The sequence below is a fragment of the Oryza sativa genome, chromosome 5 (assembly GCF_034140825.1).
Source record: "Oryza sativa Japonica Group chromosome 5, ASM3414082v1".
Classification (NCBI taxonomy): Eukaryota; Viridiplantae; Streptophyta; class Magnoliopsida; order Poales; family Poaceae; genus Oryza; species Oryza sativa.
Genome location: NC_089039.1, coordinates 1,409,939 through 1,429,979, shown reverse-complemented (window position 1 = coordinate 1,429,979; position 20,041 = coordinate 1,409,939). Strand labels below are relative to the sequence as shown.

Genomic DNA, 20,041 nt, shown 5'->3' with positions numbered 1-20,041 from the left:
TAATGCATAGTGTGGGCAATATCTCTCACCAAAAACTAAAAACTTTTGATTATGAATAACTTCTAAAATGAATAAACATGATCCCCATATGAATAATCGGATCCATGCCATTACAATTTTCACAGTTTTGAAATATACCATTACTATTTACGTATTTAGAACTATGCCATGGAAATTTCACCGTATTTTGATATTTGCCACTATTTATCTCTTCAATGTATTTTCTAAATGTTTTGGATCAAAATGCCCCTATCTTCATCCTCTCCCCGGTTCTTCTCCCCCAGATCAAAACTAACTGTCGCTCAAGCACTGAGTAATCATAGGTGGGTGAGAGACCTGCGGGGATCTCTTCCAAATGTCGCCATGGTGCAGTTTTTTCAACTCTGGGATGAACTGCAGTTGTTCAACCTCAGCCAGGAACCTGACACGATCAGATGGAAGGCTTCTTCTGACGGCAACTTCTCTGTCTCCTCAGCTTATGACCTCTTTTTCATGGCAAGAGAATCCTGTCCCTGTGGAGAGCTCATTTGGCAAGCTGGCGCACCATCAAGAATTTGTTTCTTCGGGTGTGTTTAGTTCACGCTAAAATTGGAAGTTTAGTTGAAATTGGAACAATGTGATGGAAAAGTTAGAAGTTTGTGTGTGTAGGAAAGTTTTGATGTGATGGAAAAGTTGGAAGTTTGAAGAAAAAGTTTGGAACTAAACTCGGCCTTCCTATGGCTGGTTGCTAAGGGAAGATGTCTGACGGTGACGGCTGACAACCTTGCAAAGAGGGGATGGCCGAACGAGGACTGCTGTCATCTCTTCGGGCGTGAGCATGAGGATTGCCATCATCTATTTGTTTCCTGCAATTTCACCAACAGGGTATGGCGATTGATGCGTGCTTGGATCAATATAGATTTCCCGCTTCCTGGACAGATCGACTGCAACATTACAGACTGGTAGATTGAGGCAAGGCGATGTTTTCGGACGGGCTACAGGAAGATCTTCGATTCGGTTTTTATGTTAACCTGTTGGCTGATTTGGAAAGAACACAATGCGCGGATCTTTGACCAGAAGATGCGTTCCCCTGATCAGCTTGTAGAAGATATTAAGGAAGAAATTATGGTTTGGAAGACAGCAGCAGTTTTCAAAGATTGTAACAGCACCGCCAACCTGCAATCGATGTGTCTTAGGGCGTTTTCCTCTTTTCCTTTGCTTACTGGGTTAGAGGCCTAGCCTCCTGCCCGTCTTCATAGCCTGCTGTCATTGTAAGCTAGTTTATGTAACAAACTTTCCCCCCAATCTTAAATGAAATTGGTCGACCGAATGTTTCGGCCGACCTGGCAAAAAAAAAAATCTTCTCCCCACACGAATCCTCCTCAAAGCAGCAAGTCTAGCCATGGCCCATGGCGACGGGGTGGTCGTGCCACTGACAGCGGAGCTGGGCGCTGGGCGCGGGGCGCGGCGACGGACAGTGGACGGCGAAGCTCTAGCGGCGAGAGACGCTCAGGCAGCAGGTCCTGGCAGTAGTTGGTCAAGCCCGTTGGATATGGGCCGGCCCGGGTGAAGTGAGGATGAATAGAGAGGAGGGGATGGAGGAATAAGATAATGTTAGTTTTATCCAAAGAATTCAGAAGATCCATTAAAGAGGTACGTAGTGGCATATCTCCAATTCATATAAGATTGTAATGATATGACTCCAAATATATAAATAATAATGGTATATTTAAAAACCGTGAAGTTGTAATGGTATGAATAAAGTACCAAATAAAATAAAACAAACAATATATTTGTTGATAATTCTCTATATATTGTACTAGAAATGAAACAGTGATGAAAGTTGTTTGTTTTTTTAGATCGGGTGCTTGTTCAAAACAACAATTATTTTTAACATGTAGGGAGTATATATTTTAATTTGGCCAAAAATTGGTTGGTTTAGTTAGACGGTGGTAGAATCGAAACAAAATGAAGTGGCCGTTTCAACTCTTAATCTTTATCTTTTACATATTATAGAAACAAAAAAAACTCTCGTGCGTCAAATGCGTTACAATGGTACACTACTACAACATAAACGATTTTTTTAACAATTTTGCTAGATATTTGTCATCAAATTTCTTTCCCTAATATTTGTCGTTTTTCTGACCGTAGGATTTGCGCTAAGATTGGTGCGCATGCGGGGGTAGGGATGCAACTGCGTCATGTGTAATCAGACCGCGCCTGTAGTCAAATGTGGGTTATCCCTGTCAAATTTCGGGCTCCGCGCTTTTCTGTCCGTAGCCATTTTGTTCTCAGCTCTCTTCTCGCTCTCTTTCTTTCACTCTTTTTTTTCTTTTCTCTTCATTGTTTTCTCCGGAGAGAGAGAGAGAGCTGGCTTGCCGGCGTGTGCGAAAGAGAGGGCTTGCCGATGCGCGCGCGAGAGAAGTAGGTCGCCATGGTGATTTAGCTCGCCGGAGAGTTTTCTGCTGATTTCTCTCTCCTTGTCTCCTATTCGTTTGCATCATTAGTTGATTTTTTTTTTCAATCTTATTCCAGCTAGGTTTTGATGCTTCAGGTAGCTCTTAATGTTCGGATCTGATGTTTGTTTAACTGTTTTAGATTTTGGAATCGGTATAGGTCTTGGTTTAGTCCCCTGATCTGTTGATTTCTATGTCATGGAACCTAAACACGCGGAGCACCTCCGTCCTGCCCTTGTTTTGATTAGTCCCCTGATCTATTGAATTCTATGTCATGCCGATGAGATTGCCTAGCTGTTGATTTTTTATTTTGTTAAGTTCCAGGTGAGTAGTGCTCTGATCTGTTTATTTATAGGTAAAGCTACACACTATTTGAAATTTTCTAGGTCTGATCTGTTTTTTTGAAGTATATCTGCTTTGTGTGATTTGAGATTAGACTAAATCGTAACCACCGAACTAGCCATCGGTGGAAACGATGGCTGGATTTTTTTTTTTTTGTCTTGTCACTGAGCTCGGATTTGTGGCTGGTAGATGGGGATTTTTTTTGTGTGATTTGCATTTTTCGGAATAAATTGGACATGCTTTTGGCAGATTTACAGGTTTGCTAGCATCTTTTTCCCCCTCTGTTTTGTTCTGTCCTGTAGAGGGGATTTTGTTTTTTTTCCTCTGTTCTTAACATGCACGTCTCCTTCTGTGTTTGTTAACAATAAATTGTAAATGTGTCCACCTTAGAATATCAAAAGCTTTTACCATGTTCTTTGTTTTATGAAACAAAGCAGTGTCAGTTATACACCTAAATCTTTCAGCTGGTTAAGTTGCAAGCACCTTTAAAGCTCCATTCATTGTGTCTTATACGATAGAACCAATGAAGATCCCTTCTACAGTACAAACTTGATTGAGCAACCCTGTGCAGGCTGCAGCAAGCTCACATCTAAACTGTGCGTTGATTAAAGATATAGGTTGTGTTCAATTTGCAAAACAAGATGATGTATGATTTCCATGTGCTTCTGTTACGATTCCCTTCTGTTATTGTTCTAATATAAAGTTCAGATGCACTTTCCTTCATCATTTAGAACATCAGCAGCATGCATGCTTGCATATTTTTTATTCTTTATTATGAATGAATCATTGCAATATTGTACTTACTTGGTAAAGGTTGATAGTTGTATACACTATTTACCTGAAGCTTGCCATTTTGCTAGCCCCACACCCATATACTTTCTCTTGGAAAATTAATACAGCAAAAGTGATTAAGTTTTTTTAGCAATTAGAAGTTATTTATGTCTTTTGACTAAGTCCTTGAACATCCATTGGTCTACACTAGTTTGTTGTAATCAAGTTTTGTGAGCAATGGCAGAAATGAAGAGTAATGATTTTTTTTGGTTGCATCTAACTGTGCATTGTCTACTAGTGTTGCATTTTTTTACTAGCCCTCTTTACATCTGTTTTTGTTATAATTCTAATAAAAAGTTAATATGTGCTTTCCTGAGTTATTCAGAACAACAACAGCCTGCATGGCTGCATTTTTTTCTTCTTTATTCTGAATGACCCATCCCAATATTGTTGCCATGTTAATTATTTGTGGAGCCTGTCAGTCAGTTAACTCTTTTGCTGTGAAATTTGATCAAGAGGCTCAACTACAACACCCTGTTTGGTCCATTCCCTTCTGCATCGGCTGACTTGTCATGTGAGTAAATTCATCTGTTTTGTCATGTAGTTATCTGTGTTTTGTTTCTGCTGGAGTAGGGGAAGCATCGTTGCAACTTTATGTGAATGTTGCATTTCATTTTCAGAGATTAGTTGACTGATCTGTTAAACTCCTTGCATCTGTTAGTAGATTCAGAATTGTTAACAACCCACTTCTTCCAACTTAATAGCAAGCATCCACCATACAAGGAACAATTGTTTTGGGATGAAAAGAGAAGAAGAAACTAAGTAATACAAATTCTGGAAGCTTCTAGAGCTGAGAGAGAAGGCTGTAAGTAGGAGGAGAGGTAGGGGAGAGAGATCGACAAGGGTGCCCACCGGCTGCCCAGGTCGCCGCCGCCGTCGAGAGCTTCAGCTCCACCAAGTCCAAGTGATCAATCGATGCCCCCAACCTTCCTGCTGCTGCTGCTTTTGTTGCCTCTCCAACTGGGCCTTCTTGGGCTGGATTGGAGGATTGTTGTAACGGTCCAACCATAGCCCATCCGGTCCTAACAATCCCCTCTCCTTGAAAATCGTCTTGTCCCCAAGCCGATGAAGCAAACCTCCTGGATCCCATGGGTGCTCCAATTCTTGGCTGCTAGACAGTAAACCATCGTCGAAATGGAATAGATCATGTACCTTTTTGCTCCTGTTGAGCTCAAAAGATTCAGAAACTTGTAGAGCATATTTCATTGGAGCTGCAATATCTTTGCTAAAATCCATACTTAATTCACGGTTCAGTACAAGAGCAGGAATTTTCTGGACACTCGAATGCACCTGAATCCCTTCTGAATAAAATCCTTGGTTTTCTGTTGAGTGGATACCATGTCCAAAAACATTCACCCTTGTGGCCATAGTTCTATGTTTGTTGCCTTCTGGTAGATAGTTGTTGGTTACTGAGTAGGCTAAATTCCCAGGAGCAACAAATGTGTTCCTCTGGATAACATGCTTTGCCCCTGTCTGGTTTCTTTTTAATGCATCACATTGTAATTTCTGCTCTGAACAAACAGCCATCTTGGTATAAGTCCCTTCAGTTAGAATTGTATAATTTCCAACCTTCCATTCAGTAGCTGCTAGAACCAAAATCCAGAATATTGGGCATCCATCACTTGTTACCTCAAGCACTTTTAACTCACAAAAATCCATTCCTTCACTAGGAGCCATCGTGTGACAAGAAACATTATCATCGCCCAGGTTCACACAACTCTGCATTTCCAACTTAGTTAACAACACCTTGTCAGAGCCCCTTAGATAGCAGCTGCCCTTTTGAACTGTTTTAGCAGTCGATAAGCCAAAGGAGAAGTAATGTAGGTTCACAAACAATCTAGACATCTTCCAGTGTCCATTACAATCATTCTTTGGCATCTTTCTGAACTTCCTTGTGGGCCATCCATTACAAGCATATTTGAATTTGAGTATGTGTTCCTCTCCAGTTCCTAACTTCTGCATATAACATGTTCTTACTAGATTCGAGGTTACTTGCACCAGCTTATCAGATGTTAATTCTAGCTGCTTCAAAAAATCTAAATTATTGCCAACTATGAATTCAGACCATACTCCCTGACACAGGAAACAATAATCACCCAGAGCCTCCAAAGTACCTTCCAACTCTAGAATCAAGTCAACAATGTACTGTTTAGGATCACACCCAATTGGCAACTTCAGTTCATATCTTCTACAGCACATTTCACATAGTACAAGTTTAAGCCACTTCTTGCATAATAGGAGTTGAAGCAGGTTATAGTCTTCATAATTTTCATTGAGGATTGCATAACCTGAGTGCCACATCTCAACAAACCATAGGTCAACAACTGATAATAACTCACCTTCCCTTGCCTCAGCCAAATCTAATTCCTGTAATTCAACACTTGCATGTGCACTGATCAGGAAATGCACACTGCCATTTCCCGAAGGTGGAGGCCATGGTTTTAGATCAGCCCAATGCAACACTTTATCCATCATATCAGTGTGAGCTACTCCAATTTCAATAAATATCAGTGCAAGCCAACTTACTTTAATTGTCGGCGGCCAAGGTTGCAAGATATGTACTCTTGTGTCATAGGAGTTGAACGTTTCACAAGGTACTGGCTGCAGCTCACATTGTACCATCATCTTGTCAACGAATAATCTGGTTGCTAGGTTGCCCATGGGGTGGACGGATGCTGAAACGTCCTTGGACACCACTGTCTTGGTTTGGAATGCAACCACAGCTTGGTCATTGCCACCATTGACGTCGAGGCCGACCATCGAGCACATGGCATGCGTCTCCTTGAAACAAACAGGGGCGTCAATGTTAGTGTTGCCAGTGGTGCCGTCAGAAGCTAACAACACCATTGATGACACAGCGAGGGTGGTGCAAGTAACCGGAGCAACTACAGTGAGATCGGGCTTGGTGTCAGAGCTAGAGCATATCGTCGAACACTTGGTGGGCGTGACCTTGAGGAGGTCCTTGGTGACAATGTAGGGAGCTTGGTCCATGTCCTTTCTGTCTCCTAGCTCCCAGGCAGCTATCGGAGCAAGCACCTCACCAATGTGACTTGAATTCGCAGCCACCCAAGTGATGTTGTTGTTGGAGCATTCCGTCAAACACTTGGTAGGCGCTAGAGGAGACGGTGCCATGGGTGGTAGAGATGATCCAGCATTGAGTACGGCAGTGGTCGCCTTGATAGAGGCACCCATCTCCTCGAAGAACTTGTTCCTATTAGCATCTATCTCGTCCAACTTCTTCAAAATTCGATCAATCTTCTCATCACACCTACGCTTGGCCTCCATTTGTTCAAACTTCTCCAATATCCGATCCAAAGCTTCATCTAGCCATTTCTCCTCTTTTTTCATGGTGGAATTGATGGGAATGGGCTCAGATATGCTCTGATCTTTCTTGGACATCGCAGGTTGGCTTGGCGTTCCATCGAACAGTTGGTGGGCGCTGCTTGGATGAAAACTTCCCCAACCCAATTCCTGCTCCCTCTTGCATGGCTGCCTCCCCAACACCTCCATGACAAGAATCCCAATGAACCGAACGGCTCTGATACCAGATTGTTAACAACCCACTTCTTCCAACTTAATAGCAAGCATCCACCATACAAGGAACAATTGTTTTGGGATGAAAAGAGAAGAAGAAACTAAGTAATACAAATTCTGGAAGCTTCTAGAGCTGAGAGAGAAGGCTGTAAGTAGGAGGAGAGGTAGGGGAGAGAGATCGACAAGGGTGCCCACCGGCTGCCCAGGTCGCCGCCGCCGTCGAGAGCTTCAGCTCCACCAAGTCCAAGTGATCAATCGATGCCCCCAACCTTCCTGCTGCTGCTGCTTTTGTTGCCTCTCCAACTGGGCCTTCTTGGGCTGGATTGGAGGATTGTTGTAACGGTCCAACCATAGCCCATCCGGTCCTAACAAGAATTCCCTAAATACTGATTTCTTTCCTGTGTGTATTTCTACCATCTTCTTTGTTCACTGGTCATAGCACGGATTCTTTCAGATGAAGGCCAGTGCCTGCCATGCAAAGCCAAGCACTTACTTTTAGCTGCAACACAACGCATGTTTGTCAGTCTTGAGCACTCTGCAAAACTGACCAACATTTCTTTTATTTTACAATTTTTCCCTTGCTTCTCAGGTTGGCCTCTGCACGCTGCATGTGAACAGTTCGGTAAATATAAGTGGTCACAGCGTCGAGTTTAACCAGTCTTATCAAAGCATGGCAATTGTCGAGCCTAACAATCAAATTTATAGCTTCTGTTAAATCAGTATAGTATCTATTTATACTTGTTTTTTGCTGATGCTATTGCATGAGTACTGAATTTTTGGAGAAAGTTAAGCATGATTCCAGTTATAGTCCAGTTACAGTCCATATGCACCGTAGTTACAGTTGTAACTTTTGTTATTTCTCACTGTAACTGAATGTAGGTAGTTAGATTATTTTTGTTTACTACATGTGTCATGACTAATTTTTTTATATATAAATTTGTGCTAGATGAAATTTTCTACGAAGATCCTGGTCAAAAAAAAAAAATTCTACGAAGATCACATATGATGCATAATAATAGGTAAGCATGATATTCTAACCTTCAACTGTCCTTGTTACTTGAGCCTTTGTTCTATCAGCCCCTGCACGTAATTTAGCACAAGTATGGTTGGTGTATGTAATTGAAAGCATTAGAAATCATGTTGTAATCTGACTACCTAACTTAAATATTGTGTGTTTCATGCAGTCTGAAATTACAATAGTTCTAACTTAAAACATACTTACAGTACAACTCATCACCACTTACAGTGCAGTTACAGTCGAAATATACCTCACTTACAGCTGTAATTTCTGTTATATCTCGCTGTAACTGACTATTGGTAGTTAGATTTTGTAATTGATTGACATTGGTTTATTACTGATTTGTGTGAAAACTAGGACACTTGTTGTTTGGGAACCCTAGGGACTCTTTTTGTCAGTTGTGCATGCAAAAGTTAGAATATGTGTGAGTTTGTACTGCTTCCCCTTGTGTTATAGGTTTTTTTTTTCCAATCAATGCTGTGTACGGTCATCATCCATTTTTGAATTAGCTATATGTCTTTACTGAAATTAGCTAGCCTTCTTGCGTCATTGCAAGTGTGAGGCCACTTCATTTATGTTGCCTGTTAGTGTATGCAACCAACATTAACTTTCTTTTCTTTGTCTTTGCGTAGATTCTGCTTGATTTTTGCATAATAAGTGTTGCCTGGACATAACTCTTATGTGTCTATTAATTCCTTTCATTCAAACATAAAAGGAGAACTTGTGCCTTTTATGGTTTATCAGTGTTTTTTTTATTTCTGTTGCAACGTTTAGATGTTTTCTCCTAGGAAAATACCCCAGAAAAAAAATATCTCTTGAGGCATTTGAATGGTTGATCTAAATCTGTATTTGATGCCCACTTCTTACATCTGGTGATTTAGTTAAGTTTTCAAATGGTATTTTCAGTTATGAATTTTGTTCATGAGATGAAGTCAATATTTTAGGTTTCATGTAGTCTTAAAACACACTTACAGTACAACTTATCATCACTTATAGTGCAGTTACAGTGGAAATATACCTCACTTACAGTTGTAATTTCTGTTATCTTTCACTGTAACTGAGAGTTGGTAATTAGATTGTTACTTTTTGATATTGGTTTTATCAATGAATTGTGTGAAAAGTGATGGACTTGTATTGCACTTATAGTGCAGTTACAGTGGAAATATACCTCACTTATAGTTGTAATTTCTATTATCTTTCACTGTAACTGAGTTGGTAATTAGAATGTTACTTTTTGATATTGGTTTTATCAATAAATCGTGTGAAAAGTGAGGGACTCGTAGTTTGAGGAACCCTAGGCATCTTCATCTTCTTAGATCTGTGCCTGATATATTTGTTTTTGCTAGTTAGTAATGTAGACCAAGTTTTGTACTGTTATTTTCTATTTATCTGTGTTGCCTTGTGTTTCATGCAACACCATCCATCACTAGTACAATTTAGATCATACTTACAGTTCAACTCATCACCACTTACAGTCCAGTTACAGTGGAAGTATACCTTAGTTACATATGTAATTTTTATTATTTTTTCTTGTAACTGATTATTGGTAGCTAGAACTTCATTTTTTCTTGTAACTGAAATTGTCACGGTGGAATGTCCTTATTACCATGTATATATCGAATCTAGGGAGGCTGATGCCCTGCTAGATGGGCATTTTTATAGTTATTATGAATTTTTAATTCAGAGTTAATTTTGGTAGGATTATCTAATTTCAGTTCTTTGGTTCACAAAGAAAATTTTCGTGCACAAAGAAAATCCCTATTTTTGCAGATATCTCGTTGCATATCCTAGCAGTTTACTGATGCACTGTTTTCTGCAATCCTGACAGGTGCTGTTTAGGCAGAAGCTGAGTTTCATGGTGGCATTTCAAGCTCAACATATGAGATGTGCTCGTTTGATCAAATCGGTTGTTAAAGGTATTAGAGCAAATATCACTGATTGATACATGTCTTCTCTGCAGTGATTTCTGACAGATGTTTTCTCCTTGAATGAGCTTGTAAAATTCTTTACCAATTTTTGTGAGATTCCATTTTGTTCTCTCTATGCACACATGCCACAATGAAAAATGTTAATGAAGTTCTGAGTTAGTAATGGCCTAGTTTTGTACTGTGGAATCTGTTTTCTACACTAGTATGAGTATTTTTTTTCTTTTTCTTTTGTATGGTTCCGACCATTTGTATTGTGTCAAAAGTTTTGAATGATAATTTCGTGTCTAATTTCTATTGGGCTCTGTGTTTTGGGCTTGATTTTCAGCCTAATTGTTGTTTATTTTTTGTTTCCATAAGGCCCACACGGTAAAAAGTTTGTTTCTAGTTATTTTTTTTCTATGCATTGGATGTAGATCTAAGGGCTGGAAAAATGTGGGTGATTTTGCCCCAAAAATCTGTCGACAAACAGATAGACGGTTCCTTTTTTTTTTAATGGCCAAAGCACATTTTTGAAAACGGCTAGCGGCCATATTGCCAAAAGGTGTTTGCGAAAATTGGTATTTTCTCAAACGGGAGGTGTAACCGCGTGCAAAAATGATTTTCACAGCTGTCCACTTAAAAAAATCACAAGAAAAAACTAAAACCGGAACTCAAGCTCTCATCCGTCCAAGTCGTTGCCGCCGTTGTCACAGTCCGCTGCTGTTGTCGTCCGACAACTGTCACCGTCGGCCTTGGGTTCCGACGGTAGCGGACCTGCCCCTCTTGAGGCTGGCGTTGCTGGACCCGCCTCCCGTGGTCAAAAGATGGACCTAGGTCCTGGAGCACCTAGACCATGGCTCAGAGCCTAGGATTTAAAGCCCATATAGAGACATATATTATTCACCATGTAATTTGCTCGTTAGTCCAATATACAGTGGGCTGTCCCTAGGGCTGTCAAAAAATCTCGAGGCTCGTGAGCTGCTCGAGCTTGGCTCGCTACGACTCGACTCGAGCTTGACTCGTGAATAATCCGAACCGAGCTCAAGCCTGCCTCCAAGCTCGTGAGCTTGACGAGACGAGCTCGAATAGTTCGTCGAGCCTAGATTCCCAACGTTTTTTTTTTCAGCTGGCATTACTGTCTCTCACATTTTTAAAATTTTCCATGCAGCAGCGACTACTACTACTCCCTCCATCCCATAAAAAACCAACCTAGTACTGGATGTGATATATCTTAGTACAACGAATTTGGACGGAGGGAGTACTACTCATCTCCCAACTCCCAATAAAAAGCTACATAGAAACCGAGCATGCATCTCCCAACTCCCAATAAAAAGCTACATAGAAACCGAGCATGGGTGCATGCGTGCCGCGTGCAGGCCCTGACCCCTTAATATTACCAGTCACATCATATTTTAAAAAGATAATAGTACCAGCACAAGTCTACTGCTGCGTGTGCAAGTCCAGTACCATGGTGATTTCCCACGCTCTCATATGTACAGATTATTTAAAATCTAAGCTCGAAAAAGCTCGAGGCCGAGCTCGAGCCTGTTTATATGCTCGAAGTTCAAACCATACTCGACTCGAGCTCGGCTCACTGACAACCCTAGCTACCCCTGGGGCTAGGCCAAACCTGGGTCCATCCCTGACTGCTGCCACCGTTGTAGCTGCTGAGGCCCTGCCACACCTGAGGTCATCCGCTCCCGCACTCCTCTCCTGTTGTCACACTTGCCGCCTGCTATCGAGGAGGGAAAAGAGGAAACGGGAGGAAAGGAACACATGAGATGGGGAGGAATGAGGAAAGACTTAGAGAAAGGAACGTGTGAGGGACATTATATCTGAGTACTCTACGGGACGTATTTGGCTACAATACATGGGGTGGGCTGAGTGACGTAGGCTCACCCGATCATTTGTAATACACGGGAAGGGATAGCGACTGAGGAAACCTATCCTGTATCTGTATATAGATGGTATGTACCCAGATTATAAGGGATACTATATTGAGCATGCCGGCAAATGCCCCCATCACTATATAAGGGGGCGCCGGCAATGAACCCTAAGGGGTTAGAGACTCACTCATATTCACTGGACGCAGATCCAATCTACCTACAGCTGGACTAGGGTATTACCTCGCGTTGAGGATCTGAAACCAGTATGAACATATGTGTCACCATCAGAGGATGTGTTGTTGATTTATGTTTATTTTGAGCCGTGTGTTAGAGAGTAATGTTTTTGTGCGTGTGTGTTTGCATATACTTAGAAATCAGATTGATTATGGAATAGTACATCGGGTAGCGTAGCAGCATAGTTTCGCCACGCCGTGGTGACAAAAAAAAGCTTCGAATTTTAGAAAAGAAAAGTTTTGAGATAGTTTATTTTTAAAATAAAAAAATATGTTGAAAATAATAAAATTTCCAACTTACGTGTGCATATGTAGTTGAAAATAAAAAATATGTTGCAAATAATAAGCTTTTGCTGGACGGGCAGGGGAATTCTCGTTATCGCCCCCCCCCCCCCCTTCCTCCTCCTCGGAAAGCAAAAGAAGGCAGGGAAAGCTTCGGCCTCGGTCTCTTCGTTCGTTCGTCGTCAGTGGCGATTCCCCCTCCCTCCGGCCGCCAAAGGTCAGTGACGATTTCCCTCCCTTCTCTCCCTCTCCTCTGCCATCGTCCCCGCCGACGATCCGTGCACGCCACGGCCCAACACATACGGCCAAACCCTAGGTGCGATTCCTCTCCCCCTCCCTCCTTTGCAGCTATGCACCCACTCGATCTAACTTTACTTTTTAATTGTCACTCGGAAAGGAAGTTTTTTTAAAAATTTTTTTTTCTCCCTCAACAAGTTTCCACATCCCCTATCCAGGAGATTTTTGAAATTTGTGATGTTTACTAGTATTTACCAATCCCACACTCTCTGTTACTAATCCGAATGGCGTTGTCCTATATTATTTTACATGCTCTGGTTTTATCTGAGAGTTGTTGTTTTGCTACCCTCAGGTTCCAAGTTAGTATTCATCATGCCAAGTCTGAAACCTTTACTTTTCACTTGAGCTATATGAATTACATTGGTTCCTGCCCTTGGCAGTTAACTTTAGGTTCCTTCTACTCTCCATGGTTCATCATAATGTTATACTGTGGCTTGGTTGTTCATGCTCTAAGTAATCCACGTTATAATTTTGTTCTCTAAACTGCACATAGTTCATAGTCCTACAATATCTGCGGTCCAATTTATAATGCGACTAACATAGTATCTACAGATGTGGTATATCGAGTGGATATAATAATAAAAGTTCCAACCTTGAAAACCGGTAATTGGAAAATTCGTGTGCTTACCCACCTTGTAGCGCCTGTACAGCTTAACTGGCAGCTTATGCGGCTTAGTCAGTACAAGGTTATGCCATCCATTCCTTATATGTGGCTTCATACAACTTCTCTACAACACCGCTAAGTTCTAGACTTCTAGAAAGATGCACCTTTTCATCTGTTGCACGCACACATGTACAGAGGATACAACTTTTTCAAAAACAACACACACGTCTTAGTACATTCATCCACAAGAGATCTTTCTAAAGTGATGGGGAGTGGGTGTAAGCTGTAGAGTGCACGATTTCAACCACAAGCTCTTTCTGTTAAAGGATTAAAGAATAGTTGGCAGCCTGGTTCAGAAGACACCACAGAAAACATATACTTTTACGTACCCCATCCATTCTGTAATGGTTGTCCATTCGACTGACATGTGTTGGCTTGCATTGTTTATCCATTGAGGAAATTGATCTCCTAGTTATCATTATTTTTTCACTCCTAACCCCCTTATTTATATGAGGTTCAAGTGCCTGTCCAGTATGTCATTTAGTAATGAGCATGCATGGTCACTTTAGTGATTACTTGTTTTGTGCACATGGTGGTCTTGGATAGATATTGTGAAGCAAAGGAATATTTAGTGAAGAATCTGTATCATGTAAATTAAATGGGGGTAGCCTCTAGCAATTGAACTGTTCAGTGGTAAGCCAATAAAATGGCACACTATAAAAAATGAATGTCTACTAAGTGCTAGGCGATTTACATGTTTGCCACAATTGTTTGCTTCAGTAGTCTGCAATACTTGTATGGTAGATGACTTCCCATTATCTAATTGCCTCTCTTAAATTTGAACTTCCTCACTTATTCTATGCATTTCATTTTTGCCTATCAGAAGTGCACTAAAAGTCACATCCAAGCAGCATGCCAGATTGTTTGTTCTTGTAATTACATGCTACTTTTTTTTTGACTCAGCAATGCCAATGCAAACTCTCGACAAAACCAATGCTGTGAAAGCTGTTCATTCTGAAGATAATGGTGAAAGAACAGATATATCAGAGTCATCAGATGCAGTTGAGTGGGACCCATGGGACCCCCCGGATCCTCCTCGTCCTCCTTTTCCACCCACAGCAGACTTTACGAGCAAGGTTCAATTGATCAAACAGGTACAAAAACTACCTGCTCTTATGATATCCCAGTCCATCCCTTTCTTTAGAATTTACCTATCTGTTTTCTTTCTTGACTGAATCCTCCTTTTCAGTATGGATTTCAAGTACGGGCTGCACTTGCTGCCTCCAGGTCCACAAATATAATTGCCCCAGACCGTACTCCTCAGGTTTTTTATTCTTTTCATTTAATATATTTCATAGGTCAATTTTCTACTATCACTCTCTTTACTACGCGCTTTGTTTTTCTGGTACAGTATTTGAATAGTTTGGTAGATTTACCTTTTAATCCTTTCTCAAACATGGAATGATATTACTGTAGGAGGTGCTCTTTAAATTTTGTCAAATATCCAGTGAACTGGGTCTCATCCTTAAAAGAGATAGTGTTCGGAGCTTCCTCAGACTGTATGGGGAAAATTTGGATTGCATGGCTTGGGGTTTGATCATCACCCCTCAAACATTCGACTTCATTGTTGCACACAATGCCCTGCGTTGTGCTAAGGTTGTTTTAGAGGGCAAGGCGCCTAAGCTCTACGAGATGCGTGCCAACCCCAACTGCATGAGTAACTATGGGTACTTCCCCCTCCATCAAGCTGCTGAAACTTTCTCTGTTGACATGATTAAGTTGCTGCTTCGCTATGGTGCATCGGCGAATTTACGCACATCGGGCCAAAAGGTCATCGAGGGCCTCCTCCCACTCCATGTTGCCATTGAGAACACTTGCATGCACAAGTATCTTGAGGACAATCTATTAACTGACCAGAAGCACAAACAAGTGGATTTTGACTTCATCTACAAGCTTGTCCATCTGCTTTGTCTGCCTGAGATGGTTTGTTTGAAATCTCTTGCTACAATTACTACTTTGCTTACATAACAATAGTAAGTAGTTGAGCTCATGCCAAATATCTACTTCTGCTATAAGAGGACTTCAGAACATCCAATCTATGTATTTCCATTTGTGTGGGAGACAACTGTAGTCTTGTGATTTCGTTTTGCATTCATGTTGACGTGTCAGCAGGCATGTGTGTTTTTTTTATGGTGAAGGTTTGTGTTTTTTTACTGACTCATGTTTATGTGCAGTTAAAGGTTATTGTTTACTAATTTGTTTGTTGATTCGTCACTGGTTGTTGATAATTTTGAAGTCAACTGATTACACATGCTAGGAGATAAGAAATTAATTCTGTTATTCATTGATGGCCTTTGCAGAAGATCTTCTTGGACACGACCAGACTGCTTGCAGACTACACAGATAATGTTCTTGATGAACTATGGAATTACATTAAGGAGGGAAAGCTTGTCCATGCAGCTATTTTGCTCCTTGCAGCTCAACGGAAAATTCGTACATGTGCTTCCTCTAAGAGAAACACCAACCATAACCTGAGTGGGTTTGATATTATCAAGGATCGTATTACGGGATCCATCATTTCCATAGAAACAGAAGGGCCTGGACTAACAGGTGGTAAAAATAGCAAGGCACGTAAACAGCAGGATGATATGCGAATGTTTTTTCGTAATGCATTGGTGCTTAATTCTATGATTTCTGAAGCTGGTGAAGCTCTTGATGAATATATCCAGACTCATTCAGAGGTACAAATTTTTTTGAGGTCATAGCATAAATACCCCTTTTGTTTGATTTACTCCTTTCATTTAAAAAAAAATATGGCCCTTGTCCCATAGTCTCGGCGTCCAAAGCTGAATTTTTGGTGGTACATTTTGCAAAGGATTACCGTGAGTGCAAATTCATGCTTATGCCAAACTATATTGAATACCAATATAAGGGTATAACTTGTTTGAAGGCTATGGATACTTGCATCAGTTAATTGCTAAAGTTTATAAAGTTTGTTTCATCATGATGCCCCCTACAGCGAAAGGGACAGTAATATACATTGGTTGGCTTTTCTGGCCTGACAACATTTTTCTAGCAAGGAAAGGAAAAGAAAAGTATATCTGATCAATCTGCCTTGTTTTGTCCTATTGTTATTTTGGACCAAATTATTCAAGTCAAACACTATCTATGTATTGAATCTCAATCCAACGGCTTGGATTTCCTCCTTTTATCATTTGTTTCTGCATTAACACATCTATAAATTATACTAGACCTGTATTTGCTGCAGAGATAGATGCAAAGAATTTGCTCTGCAAAAATTCAGAGGATTCACCAATTTTTAGAACATGATGCCTTTTTTTTTAGAGAAAAGGCTCTGAGAGCCCGGCTTTACTCAAAGCTTAAAAGAGATTTGATACAGCTGCTGGGAACACCAGCTTAACAAAAGAGTGCTAAAACACCCGACAAACACAGGGTATCTAAAACAGAAAAACTGCCCTAAGACATCCCAGGTTTAACACTTGAACAGACATAGCCTGTGCCAGGAAAACAGAAACAGCGTAATCATCAACCCATGCTTTCAGTCTTTGGTTTCTTCATTGCCTTCATCCAGCTGCTTCTCCTGCGTGGATTTGTCGAATTTTGGCATCGAGCAAGCCCCTACCCCCTGGCTTCTTCCAGTTGATCCTTCCATCTTCTCGGGTACCAATGGTCTCCACTGTTTCAAAAACGACAACATCTTAGTGTTTAGAACTATTATTATCATTAATGGTTACTAGATGTGATATGTGTTTTATTTTTGCTCACTTTTATCTAAACAGTAAAAAAATATCATGTAGGTATCTCACCGGGGTGTCCTTGGAAATATTTCATCAATTCTCAAGGATCATGGCGTTGCTCCTACTGGAAAAGGAATTAACATAGGAGACCTGAAATGGTTTGACTCGATTGTCTTATGCTTCCATGACAAAACGTTTCTTTTGTATTCAGACTTATATGTATATATTTTAACTATTTTTGTCCACGTGCTCTTGAAGCTGTCCCTATGACTGCGAAGAGTCAGATAGTGTGCTAAAGTGCAAACATGGTGAGTATCTGTTCTCACAGGACAGGACAACATATCAGATACTTTTCTCAAATTTCTTAAAATATGCCCTAATAATTCTATTGTGTGAAACAGAAGATTCTGGCATGACCAAGGCATCTGGAGAATCGCCTAATCGGAATGTTGAAGCTAAAAATGTAAGTATATGGAAACTGCCTCCCTTTTTTTCTTTTTGCCATTTTGCATGTTGAGATTGTCAGGGGCAAAGGTCTCAAAAAAAATCAGTTCTTTTGGATGGAGAAGTTATTTTGGACCAGTGAAGTTAAATATTGCTGACTGGTTGATTTAAGGACTAAAATACACATATGTTCTTTTTGTTATGTTTGAAATCTGATTTGGTTGCAAGATTTAAGGATAATCCTGATTTGGTAAACTCTAGTATCTGTGGTTTGTACAGTCTGGACCAATTGTTATGCTTATGGAATGGCTGGATTGTCTAATTTAAAGAACTTCACAACCGGTTTATTACGGTTTAGTTGTCATTGTGCTAGTAATTTATACGCATGTTTTGACACCTGAGATGCAGGGGGTTTTGCTGTATGTGGTTGCAATTGGCATTTGGATTGCAGAGATGGAATAGAAATGTATTATTTCGTAGAGATATTATTTGGATTCAGATTTTAATTCATTTACCTGTGTTAGATCCTGGCTAAGCAATATTTGAACCAAACACCAACATTATCAAGTTCTTTTGAAAATTAGTACTAATTACTTGCATGACCTTTCCACATCAGTAATTCATTTCAACTCTCAATTGTGCTGTTCTTTTTTCTCGAACGAACAGCACCAAACAGTGCAAAGTTTCTATTGATATAGCAGTAAAAAAAATACAAGACTATAACCCTGGGAGACATTAGGTTGTAACTGTGTTCATAAACTTTGTTACTGACTATCTGGCAGCAATGGTTTATCTGACTACCTGGCCACTTGAGCCTTTGCTTGAATTCTCCCATATGTATCTGGCATTGCTAGAATTCTCCAGTCTATTATATTTATACCCGTTCCCGTCTGATATAATGCTATAGGCCTAGAGCTGCCAGGCAACAAGTCTCCTGCCCAGCCCTGGCATGTTGATGTATGGTCCTCGATGGTCAATGTCTAAAAGTGACAAACTAACCTTCCGTAAAGTTTTAGGATCCAGTCAACTGTTCCTAGATGATTGTATGATTGATTACCTTGTGATTAGTCATTGAGAAAACAACAGTGATATGTTTAGACTTACACAGAGTGTTGTGTCTTTGTTTTGTCAACTTTTGTTGCATGGCTTCTGACATGGAGATTCTGATTGATTTGTGAACTAGGCTGTTGGAAATAAATTACCAAGTAGACAAGAACTTGAACAAACAAGGAATATGTTCTTCCCATATTGGAGATCAGTGTTAACATCTCGCTTTACTGTAAAACTCTTCCCATCCTATGCGCCCATGGATGACTGTCAGCCATCTCTTCCAAAGCTTTATATGGCCGGTGGTTCTGGAAATAAACTGAAGGATAAAGGGTCTTTTCCAGTTGATGTTGGTTTGTTGGGAAAAACCCCACAACTAACAAGCATCCATCAGTCCAGAAGGCTATTTGGCACTGCTGCATTTACACTACTGAAGATGTTAAAGAAGCGTGCATGAGATGGCAGGTATGGTAGGTTTTTAACTCAAGTTCTTACATATGAAAGATAGACGGTATGGAAGGAATCAAACCATTTTCTTTGTTTTTTATTTCCCTTTCTTGTGTAGGTGCTCCCCTGAATATTGTTGTGGAGCACAACCATTTCCCCTACGTCAAGATAGTCATTTCTGCCCTTAATTCGCTTGGCTTGGTTTTGTGCTGGATATGCCGTTCTGGCATAGACCTGATAACATGTACGATGGCATGTCTAGCTTGAAGCTTCAAGACGAGGACTGCCACCACCTGTTGGTTGCGACTTCACGGCGGCGGTGTGGAGAATTATCAGAAAGAAGATGGTGCAATGCTAGCTTCCAAACTCCGGCAGATGAGGAGAACACACTGGCTGACTGGTGGTTGGCAACAAGACGCTGTTTCCGGACAAGCTACAGAACGGATTTTGATAGTGCATTCATGCTAATTTGTTGGTTGATTTGGAAGGAGCGTAATGCAAAAATTTTCCAACACGTGTCCAAAACGCTGGATCAACTGGCGGAGGATATTAAAGAGGAAATTGCTGTCTGGGGGGTGGCTGGGATTTTCTCCCAATTTCGCGAGTAATTGCCATGACTATCTGCGGGGTTTAGCCCTGCTTTCTTTTCTCGTTCTTGGTTGGATGGGGTCCTTCACTGGCTACCGCGGTATTGTAATGTCATTGTAACATTTTACTGTATTTCCTCCAAATCTTAATGAAATTGGTTGGCAAACCTCTCTAATTGAAACTGTGAACAGATCGGTTTTCGTTCGACTGATCAGTTAATAATCAAGGTTCTCCTGTACCTGGTGTGTTTTTCATCTGCTGTTTGTGGATGATCAAGTGATCAACGGCGCACCAGGTGAGTCCAACGTAATGAAAATAAAACTAGTACAAGACCACATGATCAATGCACCATGTGAGTTCTAGTTAGTACCAACCTATGCTATGCCTT

General features: G+C 40.7%; 2 protein-coding genes across 8 annotated transcripts; one reads left to right on the top strand and one right to left on the bottom strand.

Moving 5' to 3' along the window:
• Positions 1 to 4,280: 4,280 nt before the first annotated feature.
• Positions 4,281 to 7,270, bottom strand: LOC4337671 (uncharacterized). The gene has a single exon (XM_015782852.3). The coding sequence runs from the start codon at positions 7,116 to 7,118 to the stop codon at positions 4,494 to 4,496; it is 2,625 nt and encodes an 874-aa protein (XP_015638338.1). The 5' UTR covers positions 7,119 to 7,270; the 3' UTR covers positions 4,281 to 4,493.
• Positions 7,271 to 12,594: 5,324 nt separating this feature from the next.
• Positions 12,595 to 19,828, top strand: LOC9266870 (uncharacterized). Of its 7 annotated transcripts, none has more exons than XM_066311109.1 (10): positions 12,595 to 12,685; positions 14,333 to 14,523; positions 14,619 to 14,693; positions 14,846 to 15,352; positions 15,730 to 16,110; positions 17,188 to 17,285; positions 17,386 to 17,435; positions 17,532 to 17,590; positions 18,755 to 19,083; positions 19,328 to 19,828. In XM_066311109.1, exons 2-9 carry the CDS (start codon positions 14,335 to 14,337, stop codon positions 19,073 to 19,075), a joined length of 1,680 nt encoding a protein of 559 aa, XP_066167206.1. In that variant the 5' UTR covers positions 12,595 to 12,685; positions 14,333 to 14,334; the 3' UTR covers positions 19,076 to 19,083; positions 19,328 to 19,828. The 7 variants fall into 7 exon arrangements, with proteins under 7 accessions (XP_066167206.1, XP_066167205.1, XP_066167204.1 ...); XM_066311108.1 differs by having other exon boundaries at positions 19,184 to 19,828; XM_066311107.1 differs by having other exon boundaries at positions 17,529 to 17,590.
• Positions 19,829 to 20,041: the final 213 nt, after the last annotated feature.